The 15,342-nt window shown below is 41.5% G+C and overlaps 2 protein-coding genes and 1 long non-coding RNA gene across 5 annotated transcripts in view; 2 read left to right on the forward strand and 1 right to left on the reverse strand.

The window, feature by feature from the left end:
• The window catches only part of LOC106613758 (uncharacterized), a 48,566-nt gene extending 37,685 nt beyond the window's left edge, over positions 1-10,881 (reverse strand). Inside the window, exons 1-4 of the long non-coding RNA XR_001330550.3 lie at positions 10,772-10,881; positions 10,195-10,257; positions 9,979-10,081; positions 9,758-9,863 (exon numbers count right to left, since the gene is read on the reverse strand). This is a non-coding gene — a long non-coding RNA (uncharacterized LOC106613758). The remainder of the gene's footprint in view (positions 1-9,757; positions 9,864-9,978; positions 10,082-10,194; positions 10,258-10,771) is intronic.
• Positions 4,786-9,547, forward strand: LOC106613755 (complement factor D). The gene is made up of 5 exons (XM_014216331.3): positions 4,786-4,938; positions 5,210-5,372; positions 7,616-7,748; positions 8,779-9,033; positions 9,218-9,547. The coding sequence occupies exons 1-5, from the start codon at positions 4,887-4,889 to the stop codon at positions 9,371-9,373; spliced, it is 759 nt and encodes a 252-aa protein (XP_014071806.2). The 5' UTR covers positions 4,786-4,886; the 3' UTR covers positions 9,374-9,547.
• A 45-nt stretch (positions 10,882-10,926) lies between the features above and the next one.
• On the forward strand, positions 10,927-15,307 carry LOC106613756 (spindlin-Z). Of its 3 annotated transcripts, none has more exons than XM_014216334.3 (5): positions 10,927-11,033; positions 11,741-11,779; positions 11,924-12,177; positions 12,370-12,603; positions 12,934-15,307. In XM_014216334.3, exons 2-5 carry the CDS (start codon positions 11,760-11,762, stop codon positions 13,137-13,139), a joined length of 714 nt encoding a protein of 237 aa, XP_014071809.3. In that variant the 5' UTR covers positions 10,927-11,033; positions 11,741-11,759; the 3' UTR covers positions 13,140-15,307. The 3 variants fall into 3 exon arrangements, with proteins under 3 accessions (XP_014071809.3, XP_014071807.3, XP_014071808.3); XM_014216332.3 differs by having other exon boundaries at positions 10,932-11,033; positions 11,738-11,779; XM_014216333.3 differs by having other exon boundaries at positions 10,941-11,033; positions 11,703-11,779.
• Positions 15,308-15,342: the final 35 nt, after the last annotated feature.

Consider the following 15,342-nt stretch of genomic DNA (forward strand, 5'->3'; position numbering starts at 1 on the left):
GATCGACCATCTTGTGTATACAAAGGGGCCCAGAGTGAATCAGGTATTCCTGACAAGTCCTCCAAGCAAGATGCACACCACAAACTACTTACTGTTCTCCTGACGAATCTGGGTAATTCTCTCTCCTGAACTTGATGGGCACACATCAATGAGATCTGAACAAATGCCTATTACCTTACCGTTTAGTTCATTGTGGCCACTTTTACTATCTCATCAATGGGGAGAAAAGCACAGAAGTATACACTGCAGTACCATCTCTGTCAGATACAATGTGGAACACAAATGCAACCAACTATGAAGATGTTGACACTGGTAATGTCATCATGATTCTGAAGGTAGGCCTATAGTGACATATTTGTATCAATAGAATTTGTCTTTATATTATTATTTACACTATTACTAAGTGTACATCCTAATAGGTCATATGCATTCATCAGTAATTGCTAATACTACAGATTCCCACATTTTGGCCTAGACATGTGTTTCAAGCTGTCTAAGAAGTCTAAATCAAGCAAAGCTGTGAAAACAGGGAAAATTCTAGGACCAAGTCATCAAACCCAACACCAAGTGCCTTGTTGATGACCTTCAAGTGGTGGACATGACTACCATTGTCCTGAAGGTCTGCCAGAAGGAGTGGCGTAAACTTCATCCCAAGGTCATCTGTACAGGTGAATACCTGACCAAGAACGGATTTTGTCAGTTTTGTTTAACTCCTAAAAATTATAATATTGACTTAGAAAATTGTAGGAAGACAATGTGATGTTCATACATGTGTAGCCTACATCATACATGCACCTAAATTGGACAATTTTGACTGATATGTAACCTATAAGGTGATCATCCTCTCTCCCACAGGGGGATTCTAGTGGTCCTTTGGTGTTCAATGGAAAGGCTGTGGGTGTCATCTCCTTCAACTCGGATGGAAACTGTGACTATCTGTACATGCTCAATGTCTATAGTCACATTTCCAAGTTCTTACCCTGGATAAAGAAGGTAATCAACAAGAAAACATGTTAGGATTTATCCTGCAAAATGAATGTGCTAATATGCTAGTTTCGATTGCAGTCCAATGACTTGTACATTAATTCCTACTGGTACTCCAGATGTTTTTCTTACATTGGGTGTCTATCTTTATTGTCTATGTTTAATGCATAACAATTACCATGTATGTACTGTCGTGTAAGGGAATTAAATGTGTGCCTAACTGCGACCTGGCCAAGATAAAGCAAAGCAGTGCGACAGAAACAACAACACAGAGTTACACATGGGATAAACAAACGTATGGTCAATAACACAAAATAAAAATATATGTACAGTGTGTGCAAATGTAGTAAGATTAGGGAGGTAAGGCAATAAATAGACCATAGTGGCAAAATAATTAAAATTTACAATAATTACAATTTTGATGTGCAAATAGAGATACTGGGGTGCAAAAGAGCAACAAACAAAAAAATATATGGGGATGAGGTAGTTGGGTGTGCTATTTACAGATTGGCTGTGTACAGGTACAGTGATCGGTAAGATACTCTGACAACTGATGCTTAAAGTTAGAGAGGGAGATATAAGACTCCAGCTTCAGTGATTTTTGCAATTCGTTCTAGTCATTGGCAGCAGAGAACTGGAAGGAAAGGCGGCCAAAGTAGGTTTTGGCTTTGGGGATGACCAGTGAAATATACCTGCTGGAGCGTGTGTTATGGGTGGGTGTTGCTATGGTGATCACTGAGCTGAGATAAGGCGGGGCTTTATCTAGCAGAGACTTATAGATGACCTGGAGCCAGTGGGTTTTGCGACGAATATGTAGTGAGGACCAGCCAATGAGAGCATACAGGTCGCAGTGGTGGGTAGTATATGGGGCTTTGGTGACAAAACAGATGGCACTGTGATAGACTACATCCAATTTGCTGAATAGAGTGTTGGAGGCTATTTTGTAAATGACATCGCCAAAGTCAAGGATCGGTAGGATAGTCAGTTTTACAAGGGTATGTTTGGCAGCATGAGTGAAAGAGGTTTTGTTGCGAAATAGGAAGCTGATTCTAGATTTAATTTTGGATTGGAGATGCTTAATGTGAGTCTGGAAGGAGAGTTTACAGTCTAACCAGACACCTAGGTATTTGTAGTTGTCCACATATTCTAAGTCAGAACCGTCCAGAGTAGTGATGCTAGTCGGGCGGGTGGGTGCGGGCAGCAATTGGTTGAAGAGCATGCATTTAGTTTTACTAGCATTTAAGAGCAGTTGGAGGCCACGGAAGGAGTGTAGTATGGCATTGAAGCTTGTTTGGAGGTTTGTTATCACATTGTCCAAAGAAGGGCCCGATGTATACAGAATGGTGTCGTCTGCGTAGAGGTGGATCAGAGAATCACCAGCAGCAAGAGCGACATCATTGATATATACAGAGAAAAGAGTCGGCCCGAGAATTGAACCCTGTGGCACCCCCATAGAGACTGCCAGAGGTCCGGACAACAGGCCCTCCGATTTGACACACTGAACTCTATTTGAGAAGTAGTTGGTGAACAGGATGTTTTTGTGCTGGTCAAGGGCAGTCAAGTCTGGGGTGAACCAAGGACTATATCTGTTCTTAGTTCTACATTTTTTGAATGGGGCATGCTTATTTATGATGGTGAGGAAAGCACTTTTAAAGAACAACCAGGCATCCTCTACTGATGGGATGAGGTCAATATCCTTCCAGGATACCTGGGCCAGGTTGATTAGAAAGGCCTGCTCGCTGAAGTGTTTCAGGGAGCGTTTGACAGTGATGAGGGGTGGTCGTTTGACCGCGGACCCATTACGGACGCAGGCAATGAGGCAGTGATCGCTGAGATCCTGGTTGAAGACAGCAGAGGTGTATTTAGAGGGAAAGTTGGTCAGTAGAGGGAAAGTTGATCAGGAAGATATCTATGAGGGTGCCCATGCTTACGGATTTAGGGTTGTATCTGGTAGGTTCCTTGATAATTTGTGTGAGATTGAGGGCATCTAGCTTAGATTGTAGGATGGCCAGGGTGTTAAGCATATCCCAGTTTAGGTCACCTAACAGTACAAACTCTTAAGATAGATGGGGGGCAATCAATTCACATATGGTGTCCAGGGCACAGCTGGGGGCTGAGTGGGGTCTATAACAAGCAGCAACGGTGAGAGACTTGTTTCTGGAAAGGTGGATTTTTAAAAGTAGAAGCTCGAACTGTTTGGGCACAGACCTGGATAGTATGACAGAACTCTGCAGTAGATTGCAAATCCGCCCCCTTGGCAGTTTTATCTTGTCGGAAAATGTTGTAGTTGGGGATGGAAATTTCAGAATTTCTGGTGGCCTTCCTAAGCCAGGATACAGACACGGCTAGGACATAAAGGTTGGCGGAGTGTGCTAAAGCAGTGAATAAAACAAACTTAGGGAAGAGGCTTCTGATGTTAACATGCATGAAACCAAGGCTTTTACGGTTACAGAAGTCAACAAATGAGAGCGCCTGGGGAATAGGTGTAGTGCTGGGGGCTACATGGCCTGGGTTAACCTCTACATCACCAGAGGAACTGAGGAGGTGTAGGATAAGGGTACGGCTAAAGGCTATAAGAACTGGTCATCTAGTGCGTTGGGAATAATGTACAGACAAGGGTATGCTAGGATGTGAGTACAGTGGAGGTAAACCTAGGCATTGAGTGACGATGAGAGAAGTTGTGTCTCTGGAGGCACCAGTTAAGCCAGGTAATGTGTGGGGGGTGGGACAAAAGAGCTAAGGCATGTTGAGCGGGGTTTGGGGCTCTACAGTGAAATAAAACAATAATAACTAACCAAAACAGCAGTAGACAAGGCATATTGACATTAGGGAGAGGCATGTGTAGCCGAGTGATCATAGGGTCCAATGAGCAGCAATAGGTGAGTCAGGGAGCCGTTCGGTAGTTGCTACTATGCTAGGCGAGCGGGAGACACGGCGATTCAGAAAGCTAGCGGACGGGGTCTAGCAGATGGGTCTTCGGCGACATCGCAACGGAAAAGCCTGTTGAAACCACCTCGGACGATTACGTCGGCAGACCAGTCGTGATGATCGACGGGCCTCCGTGTCGGAAATAAAGGGTCCAGGCCAATTGGCAAAAAGGGTATTGTAGCCCAAGATTTAGCTTGCTAGCCAGGAGATGGGCCTAGCTCGAGGCTAGCTCAAGGCTAACGGGTGCCTGCTTCGGGACAGAGGAGTTAGCCAGCAATAGCCACTCGGTTGCAGCTAGCTAGCTGCAATTATCAGGTGTAATGGTCCAGAGCTTGCGGCAGGAATCCGGCGATGTGGTAGAGAAAAGCAGTCCGATATGCTCTGGGTTGATATCGCGCTGTGCAAACTGGCAGGTATTGACCGAGCTGAAGCTGGCTGGTGTCCGAGCTCAAGGTGAAGACCGCTAGCAGTGGCTAACTGACTACTAGCTAGTAGCTAGTTAGCTGGCTAGCTTCTGATGGAGGTTCCAGTTATGAAGTATAAAAATAGCAGATCCGTACCACATTGGGTGAGGCGGGATGCAGGAAAGTATATTCAGTTCGTAGATGGAAGGTGAGATTAAAATATATAAGAAAACTAAAAAACTGACTATTTACACGGGACAAGACAAACACATGTCCAACTGCTACGCCATCTTGAAAGCATAAATAAATTACATCAACTTTAACTGACATGATTTCATAATATCACAGCCATCATTCCTCAGAATACACCATCAAGAAACCCTTGAAACCATAAAGCCACAGCAAATTATTGGTAAACAGTCTGTGGGTGGCAATGGGGAACAAAGACCCCGTACTGTCCGGAATTTGGAAAACAGCAATAGATTGAGAAATACCCCCCCCCCCCCCCCCCCCACCACACACACATTTATATCCCCGAGAGGTGCACCATGCCATTTGTCCATATGCACTATGGCAATCCGCTCAGTGGTTCTTCACATAGTGCTGATCATCGCCTTGAATGGTAAGGCATGTTTATATTCTATAACACACTCACTTCCATTAGCACCGAACTGACTGCACCATGCAGACTAATATTGAAGTATAGTACTAGTTACGAAAAGTATATTTGACAAATGTTAATGCTTCTGCATACAGCTCTAAAGGCAGTTCATATTCTATTTGGCAGTAATGAATACTGACAAACCATTTGTTGTAAGCTGTGCAGATACAGTAGCAATGCAGAGCTATAGACAAAAACTATACCAAAAGTATTCTCTACTTTCTGTTCAAAGGCACTGAAGGGCGCAAGGTGCCGAAGGTGGGTATTGTTGGTGGAAGAGAGGCAGCTCGCAACTCTCGTCCATACATGGCTTCCTTACAGTCCCGAGGTCAACATATCTGTGGAGGAGTTCTGGTGAGAGAAGATTTTGTCCTCACTGCTGCTCACTGTGACGGGTGAGAAGTCTCTCAGAATCTCTCAAACGAATTTATTTCAATGTTGTTGTTTTTTTATATTTTACTTTTTTTGACAATAACCAAAAAGCATACATAGACAAAAACAATAGACAACTTAACAATGACATACATTTCAACAAAAGTGAATGACATCACACTTGCTCAGACCCACATTTTCCCACTGTATCCACACCCAATGTTGTTTCCAACGCTCTCAAGACTCTGCCTCATATGACTTCAGATTATGTTATGTTGTTTCTTTCTGTAGCCAGAATGTTTTAATATTTAAATAAAGCATGTGATTCTTCCATTCTCTTAACGTTGGAGTATCATTTGACTTCCAGTATTTAAGTAATAGCTTATTCAATATAAGTGACAAAAATAATACTGTTCAACCCATTGGGTATCTCATCGCACCCTCGAGGATATGCTATGTCTTGAAATATGCCAATAGACGGATTAAAAGTACCTTTACATTGTAAAACTTCTGACAGACAGCTTTCTAACTCCGCCCATAACTTTTGGACTTTATAGCACTCCCAGAAGGCAATAATGATTGAGTCATTGTTAAGACATGACTCTGCCATTGTGCTGTAATTTGTGAATTTTGTCTCTTGTATAATAAATTCTCTACATTAGTTTATACTGGATTAAGAGTACATTTTTGTTAACTGTAATTTTCGTTCGTTATGTTCCAACACTCCCATCATCTGGTGCCAATATCAGTTATTTTTAAGTCTTGGTTCCAATAGTTCATATTTTTTTTCTAAGCGATTGCCAGTTAGATAGGCTCTCTGCAAGGTTTTGTACATCTTATCTATCATACAAGTATCTTTTTCTGACTCAAATAGGATTCCCTCAACATTGCTCTGATGTCCAAAAGCTTTCAGGTGGACATTTTGTGATATAAAACTTTTAAGTTGCATATATTTGAAAATGTCTACATTGGTCAGTCCAAAATGCTTTTAATTCTGTCATGGAAATAATTGTATTTCCTATTACCACATAATTTGCGGTTTCTATGCCTTTAGTTTTCCATGTGGGCCAATTTAATTAATCGGTGAATTCTGAAAAGCTATCCAAGGGTTGCTCCATTGTTTTTAGGGAGTGATATTGGTTCTTGTAGAATCCGTTTCATGTTCTTCCATATTGTTATAGTGTTCTTAACTATGAAGTTGTTAATGTTCTTAGCTTTATCCTTTGAAAATAGACATGTGAATACATTCTGGGGATGAGCATGTGCATCTTCAATATGTACCCAATGTTCCTCTTTAGTGCATTTAACTATATGTCGCCAGTAAAAACCTTGTGTGCCGAGTTGATACAATTCCAAGTGTAGAAGGTTAAAACCACCCTCAGACTTAGGAAGATGTAAAACTTTCCTTTTTAATTTATGAGTTTTATTTTCCCATGAAGTGAATTATGACGGAGTACACTTTTTTTTATATATATATGTCTTTGGGGAGGTAATTGGTATTACTGAAAATAAAATTCAAAAACTTTGGGAACCATCCCTGTCTTGTGCCCCTTTCTAAAGCAAAAACATCAGATAATGTATCATTTGTGTATAATTTAGCTTTAGGATATTTATATAAGATTTTTATGACATTTATTATTTCAACTTGAAAGTTGACGGCTTCCAAAGTTTTTCATAGAAAAGACCATTCAAGACAGTCGACAGCCTTTTCGGTAACAACAGCCATTATTGATAAATCTACATCTTGTTTTTTAGCATATCGTATACCGAAACATGTTTGTGTTTATTTGTAATAAAACTTGTTTGATTAATATGTATCAAGTCTGGTAAGACTTTTGCCATTCTGTTGCTTATGACTTTTGTTATTATTGTCACAATTTATTAAATGTATGGGTCTGTAATCAATCTGCAAGGGACACTCCAGATTCTCCTGGTTTTAATCTAACTGAGATAATTGTTAGATACATGGAACTAGAAAGCACTGAATTGAGTGACACGTGTTTTGATTTGATTATGTAGGGGCGCTACATTGTCTCAGAGTGTTATGAACAATTCTAATGGAAAGCCATCTATACCTGGTGCTTTTCTCTGAGCCAATGCTTTAACATTGTCTAATATTTATTTTGTGCAGATTTCTAATTTTTGTCTGCTGATAGTTGCTTTAGAGTTGTTGAGTCTAACAATAGTGTAGGATCAATCCAAATGTTATTACACCAGTCTGTCAAGGTAAATACACAAGTAAATTCTTTCATGTACTGATTTTCAGGCGTTACAGGGTGGTTCTTGGGGCTCACGACTTGTCAAAGGATGAAAATTCACAACAAAAATTCAATGTGGCTAAATACATTCCACACCCCAGGTTTGGGGCCAACCTGGAGTATGATATCATGCTTCTCAAGGTGAGTGATAACCAGGACATAGTATCACTATGGAGATTATTGTTGGCTAACTTCACTGTAGGTTTAAAATTCATAAAAAATACATACAAAATAATGTACATAATCATAGCCTATATACACTCAGTGGCCAGTTCATTAGGTACACCCATCTAGTTGCCTCCATAACAGCCTGAATTATTCGGGGCATGGGGTTCAATCGTTGCTCAGTTGGTATCAAGGGACCTAACGTGTACCAGGAAAACATTCCCCAAACCAGTACACCCCAGCCACCAGCCTGTACTATTGACACCAAGCAGGATGGGTCCATGGACTCATGGCGCTTATGCCAAATCCTGACTCTGCCATCAGCATGATGCAACAGGAACCAGGACTCATCGGACCAGTCAAAGTCTTTCCACTCCTCAATCGTCAAGTGTTGGTGATCGCATGCCCACTTGTTTTTATCTGATAGGAGTGAAACCTGGTGTGGTCGTCTGCTGCAATAGCCGTGACAAGGACGTATGAGTTGTGCTTTCTGAGATGCCGTTCTGCACACCACTGTTGTACTGTGCTGTTATTTGTCTGTTTGTGGCCTGTCTGTTAGCTTGCAGGATTCTTGCCAGTCTCCTTCGACCTCTCTCATCAAAGAGCTGTTTTCACCCACAGGACTGCCGCAGACTGGATGTTTTTTGTTTGTCACCATTCTCTGTAAACCCTAGACACTGTCGTGTGTGAAAATCCCAGGAGGCCGGACATTTCTGAGATACTGGATCCGGCGTGCCTGGCACCGACGATAATACCACACTCAGTCGCTTAGGTCACTCGTTTTGCCCATTCTTACATTCAATCGAACAGTAACTGAATGTCTCAATGCATTTCTGCCTGCTTTATATAGCAAGCCATGGCCACGTGACTCACTGTTTGTAGGAGCAATCCATTTTCGTGAACGGTGTGGTGTACCTAATAAACTGGCCTCTAAGTGAATATTTACAACATAGCTGAATACATACAGATTATGTATACAGTGTGCTATCTCTGTGATCTTTCTTAGTTGAGAGGGAGGGCCACCCTGAACAGAGCAGTGCAGCTGATCCCGCTGATGAATGGTTCGATGGCTGAGGGAAGCCTGTGCACCACGGCTGGCTGGGGGGACATAGATGATAACGGCACCCCACCAGCCAAGCTGCAGGAGGTCAACGCCACCATCATATCACCCAGAGAGTGTGGCCGCCTGTGGAGTGGTGTCAACATCTCCAGGCGCACGGTGTGCGCAACAGGCCCCAGAGCTTTTCAAGGCTTCTGCTCGGTATGACTGCACTGTTACAGGCTATAACTCTCTGCAATTAGTTTTCCCTGGTCAGGACAGGCTATTATTGGCTATAACTAGATTAGAGTTTCTCTTGGTCAAGGCACAAACTATGATACATGACTCAACCGTTTTTCTGTATCACAAAGGAGAATGAATTTAAATGCATTGTTTGCTATTGCAGGGGGATTCAGGAGGTCCGTTGGTGTGTAATGGGATGTCAGCGGGCATCGTCTCTTTCTCGGGGCAGATGTGTGCCAACCCTAGTACCCCTGATGTGTACACACGAGTGACTTCGTACAGCCGATGGATTCAGAGGGAGTTAGCTAGAAACCCTTAAGGTTTTGGGCATGTAAACCGCCAGTTTGTGCTTACACAAAATCTCACTATATGACTTATTAGGATTTAATTTAGAGCAGGGTTGCCCAAAGTCTTTGTTGAAGTGCTAAAGATAACACTTTTCTCTGATTGCGTGTTCCCTTGTTGCTATTCTTATTAAACGTCACTAATTTCAGCTTGTGTCTCACTTTGGAGTACTTGAGTTCCCTAAACGATTTAGTAAAAAACAATGGTTCAACATTGGTCCATATATCATTTCTTGCCTTGGTGTTCAAAGACTAAAAACAATCTCCACTGATTTTTTTGTTGATGTAAGGTAAAAACAACACAATGTGACAATAGGACACACAGACTGTCTACTTAATTTAGGTCATTGGTCACTCACCTGGTCTGGCTGGTCAAGCAGTAGCCTCTGGATAAGCTGACCAATGTTGCTGAAGTTTGGACACACTATTGGCTCCAGGTTCCAGCACATCTCCATTATAGTGTACCTGAGGAGAAGTCAGTGTCAGAAACTGCAGGTTGTCAGATTATGTCATTGATTGCTGTAATTGATTAGTTCATCATTCCTGCTTCATTTTCTGTCTCAAAGCATAATGTACTTACATCTCTGGAAGGGCAAAGTCTGGTCATTAGACATGTGGCATCCCATCTTTGATAATCTTGTAGAATCGGGTGTCCACCACAACATTAGGGTATGGGCTCTTACCTACAAAAGACAACATCAAGACATGCACTTCAAAATGTTTCTTTGCTCACTCACATATGTTGCTTCATCCAACAAAAGACAGAATTTTGCCATCTTTTGATAGTGTAACCCACCCAGAGATATTTCCCCACAGCAGTATGTCATCGGACCAGACTTCACTTCAGTGGAAGACGGGCCTGTGAACACAATAAAGATCAGTACCCTACACACCACAGAGATCAGTACCCTACACACCACAGAGATCAGTACCTTACACACCACAGAGATCAGTACCCTACACACCACAGAGATCAGTACCCTACACACCACAGAGATCAGTACCCTACACACCACAGAGATCAGTACCTTACACACCACAGAGAGCAGTACCTTACACACCACAGAGATCAGTACCCTACACACCACAGAGATCAGTACCCTACACACCACAGAGATCAGTACCCTACACACCACAGAGATCAGTACCCTACACACCACAGTATAAGCATTCAAGGACAAGAACCTTTCAATGATTTATTTATTTATACAGCGTCCTACAGCATAGGTCTACCTGCAACATACCTCTACAACTTTCAGGTGTCATCTGTCACTCATAATAATTGATGTGCCACTGTTTCACCCAGAGGTTCCACCCAAGTAGCCTACCATTTGTTAAACCATACATTTTTTGTTAAACCAACAGGGTCTTACCTTTGATCAATATCGGTGGACTGTTCACTAAAACGAAACCTGAGGTCACCACCACAATGACAACAATTCCCATTGTTCATTGCTCTCACGTTCACCTCCCTCTCTACTTTCATCACCCCTCAAGGTTCTATGGGGGCTGTAGTTTTTTCTCTCATGGAAGTATCCTCCCATTTTCCATAGGTTTCGCGAGGTTTGTATGGGCGGCAGTGTGCATTTCTCTGCAGGAAGAATTGAATATTTTTGGGATGAAATTCGTGTACAGGTAATTTAATATTTTTGATAGAGAATATAGGCCATCGGTGTATAGTTTATTTATCGGGGACATGGACCCACATTTACATTTGTGCCGAACAACAGTATTGTAGAGTTGGCATAAAGACAATGATTTTTGATAACATATTACGACCAAACAGTGCCAGTGGCGCGTATTGTCCATGTCTCATCAGCAGTGTATGCGATATGTTAGATCTTGAAACATTGACGATTCAATTTTGAAACAATCGTTGCGACGAATTCAAATAGGCTGCAATCATTTCTGCATGTTTGTCTGATACAGTGGAGGCTGACGTATTTTCTTGAAGTTGAATAGCACATCTCTTGATCTCTCATAGCCAACTTGCAATCTATGACTTTGTTGTTCCTGAATAACGATTGTGTCGGTTCAAATAGTGACATAATGAATTACTATAGATTATGACATTTTGAGTAAAGATATATAACTGCGGCAGTTTTGTTCCTTTAAAAAATAAGTGCATTCTGCATTGATTGCAGTGACCTCCATCGATGCAATGCATACAAGGAAATGACCAGGAAGTTATTCAGACATGCTAAGCTATTGGCTGCTCTCTTTGTCTGTCTCAACCACTGCTTTACAGCTCAGTCGCTTTCCAGACTAGTATTATTTTTCTGAAAATGGCTGTTTCTCTCACAGAATTTCTGAGCATCGTTGTCTGTTTGTTCCTTCAGCAGTATTTGAATTTTTGGAGGGATGTCCAAGAAAAGGGGCAGGTATGTGTAAATATGTAGTTTTCTATAATTATGTTATCATAACATTAACACTTGGAGATTTTCCTCTTTCAAGACTGTTAGAGAAAGCTGCACGTAGGTAGGCTACACTTACAAACAAATATGATTTGCTTAACTATCCCCCAGAAAGCGGAGTAGCGGGGAGCTGAGTGATTCCACAGTGATGACCCCTGACCCCAACAGTCTCCTGGGAGTAAGAATACAGCACAACTGGAGGGAGAAGGGCAACCAGAGCAAATGGAAAGGCACCGTCTTGGACCGTCTCAGTGTCAACCCCTCACTATTTATGGTCAAGTACGATGGGTTTGACTGTGTCTACGGCATCGAGCTATTCAAGGACGAAAGGGTGTCTAATCTACAGGTCCTGACAGAGAAAGTTGGTGAGTGATGTGATGGGTTCCTTTTTTAGTTCAGGCGTCACATCTTTTCAGAGTAATGCAAAAACGTCATTTGGTTTGCACAAGTTATAACATATTGTTATTCTATATCTGATACTGCATGATCAGACAGAAGGGACACAGTGGCTATGTGATGTTGGTCTCTGCCTTGATGACATTTATCTGCTTCCACAGTCAACAACAAGATCAAGGTTCCTCACGGGGCGGAGGAGTTGGTAGGCAAAGCGGTGGAACACCTATTTGAGAAAGAGGATGGAGAGAAGAACGAGTGGCGAGGCATGGTCCTCTCCAAGGCTCCCATCATGACTAACTGGTATTACATCACCTATGAGAAGGACCCCGTGCTCTACATGTACCAGCTGTGGGACGACTACGCCGATGGAGATCTCAGGATCTTACCTGAAGCAGGTACTGACCATTTCTCAGCTTCAGCATCATCTCCACCTGCAGCAGTGTTCAGATACTTCTCCCTAAAGAAAACAGGAGGGTGGTTATAGAGTAGAAATTGTTTGGTCTTTACACACTAATTATAAGATGATGGTGACTTTAGGAGTGTTGTGGACAATATTTTCTGTGTTTGTTCTTACTCGTCCTACATGACTTGTCGAAATGACAAATATTTCTATATTTGAATACATATAAGCATGTTGGTTAAGATAGCATCTTTTGATAATGCCCCAAAGTAGATTTGAAGAACAGACCCCTAGCATTGATGTTATTCATTGTTTTTCTTTCTAGAAAATAAGCACTTGCTTCCGGCTGACCGAAAGCCCGGCGAGGAGACTGAGAGCTTAGTGGGGAAACAGGTGGAGTATGTTACTGACAAAGGTGTGAAGCGAACAGGCCTGGTGATCTATCAAGTCCCTGCCAAGCCTTCCGTATACTACATCAAATACGACGATGACTTTCACATCCATGTCTACGACCTGGTCAAGACCACCTAGAAGGACACTTGATTGCTCACTCCATTGCTTACTTTTCACGTATCCTCCTCACTCTCTCTCCATCTCTCTTAAGGCCCTGGACGTTATAACAGTTAGCTTTATTATTCAGGAAGTGCAATCTTTTAATCCACATTTAAAACTAGTTCTATGGTATGCACTGCAGAACTGTAGCAATGCTATTGTAGGCCACTAGGAGGAGAGTGGGAACATGTACACTTGGAAGGACCTATTTAAACCTCCTCACTTCTTCAGTTACCCCATTTGGTTGTTGTGCTGCACAGTAGATTCACATCTTGGACAGTCCAGGAGTGCACCTTGCCCTACAATGACAGACTTACTGTAAAGTGCAATAACGACCGCGTTTGAATTGTCTCCCACATCCTGATGCTCAATTATCTTTATTCAAAGCTGAACTGAATTATATATTATAAAACTAATAGTAAAATCTGGCCCCGATAGCCATTCATATGTGGTCCTTGAATGACCAAACAGCAAGCATGATGTATAGGTGAATATTTGTAGAGACTAGTTTGAGCTGTAGTGTTCAGTGAAGCCTTTGAAGGAGAAATGCAATAAGCTGTGATGCCCCTGAAAGTCTCATTTTTTGTTGTTTTTAAATACTGTCTTTATTAATAGGCAACTATGTTTGATTTATGTGTCAGTCAGTTCATAGACAATCATTCCTTGATGAACCCACAGTGCTATCATTGGATTCATAGTACTGGGTTGCACTGGCCTAGGAGTACTGATGGTTCAATCACTAGTTTGAACATCCAAAAATTATTCATAATGCTGAATCAAGACTTGTTAGAAACAAGGAATACAGGTCTTCGTAAAGTTCAGGCAAGTTTTTCCTGACCAGACAAACCTGATTAATTTGTAGAGATTGGGAAAAGGCCTTAACAATACCTGACCAGGTTCAGAATCCCAACATCATCAGACTATGATTAGCTCGAGTGGAATAGAGGCAGTGCTTTACACTACATTCTGATCTTGAATAGAAAACAAACATAAAGTGCCTTCAGGCTGATCATGTCGCCATACTGTATATATTTGCTAACCGCTCACAATTTTATTCCATTTACTGTTAAGACCACTATTTGGTCAGTATTAGTCAAAGTAAAAAATGCTTTAATGAAAAAGTGTAAAATGCTGCATACCAGGTTTTTGCTATTGTCTGTTTGTATAAGAGGATATGTGCAATGTTTGGCAGTTAATGCAGTATAAGACTATTTCCTCCAATCAAACATCCATGACCGTTGATTAGTCTCATTCAAATGTTGATATTGTAGGGTGCACTTTAAATTACTCACATAAATATGCTAAAGATTTGGCACATTGTCTTTTTCTGTCAAGATACTTTTTTTGTGCAAGAACAAGTGGCATATTGCAGCATCGGTATATCATAATGTTAAAAACGCATGGAGAAAAGAAAAGTTATAACACGCATACAGTATTTAATCTAACTTTTGTGTAGTGTATTGTAAATGTATGCTGTTGTGATTACTCCTGTTATATTGTAAATATCCCATTGAAATACCAGCTTGAAAGTCTATCTAGAACTCTCACCTAGAGAAATGCAGCGAAGACTGCATTCAAAAAGCCTGCAGCCTGGCTGGCTTCACTTTTTAATCTTATTTTAAAGGCTTGGGAGCTACAGTACATAATGTAATCCCAGGAAGTCCAAAACACCAATGTTTTGGCTAGAAGTATTTAGATTTAGTCTCCTGTCCTTAATCTCACTCCAGGGCATACAGTGCATTCATTTACACAGTGCATTGGTCCATGGTGTTCGTAAGGTTCATTCTATTGATTGTCAGATTTGCATGCATCACTTGAATGCAGCCTTGAGTGCATTCAAGCATATTGGTTATTTTGACAGTTGCAGAGGTAAAAAATCTTGTGGGAGTCTTTGCAGCCCGATTTTACTAAAATGTTTATGTAGAAAATGTGACTGTAAAAAAAACATTGTCAATGCTTCTTTGCTACTTGTATCACCACCAGTTGTGCTGTGGTGTTTCTATGTACAGTAAAATGAAACTCCAAAAGATTGTGCACTCTTCTGTTATCCTCCATCTTTCATTCCTCCCAGGTCTGGAAATGTAGCAATTACCAACCCATTTGTGTCATTATTTTCATCATGAGTAATAAAGTTAGGTTTTTTTGCATATCCTTTTCCTCTGCCATTTTTCACCTATTCAAT

Source organism: Salmo salar, chromosome 10, assembly GCF_965601325.2.
Source record: "Salmo salar chromosome 10, fSalSal1, whole genome shotgun sequence".
NCBI lineage: Eukaryota > Metazoa > Chordata > Actinopteri > Salmoniformes > Salmonidae > Salmo > Salmo salar.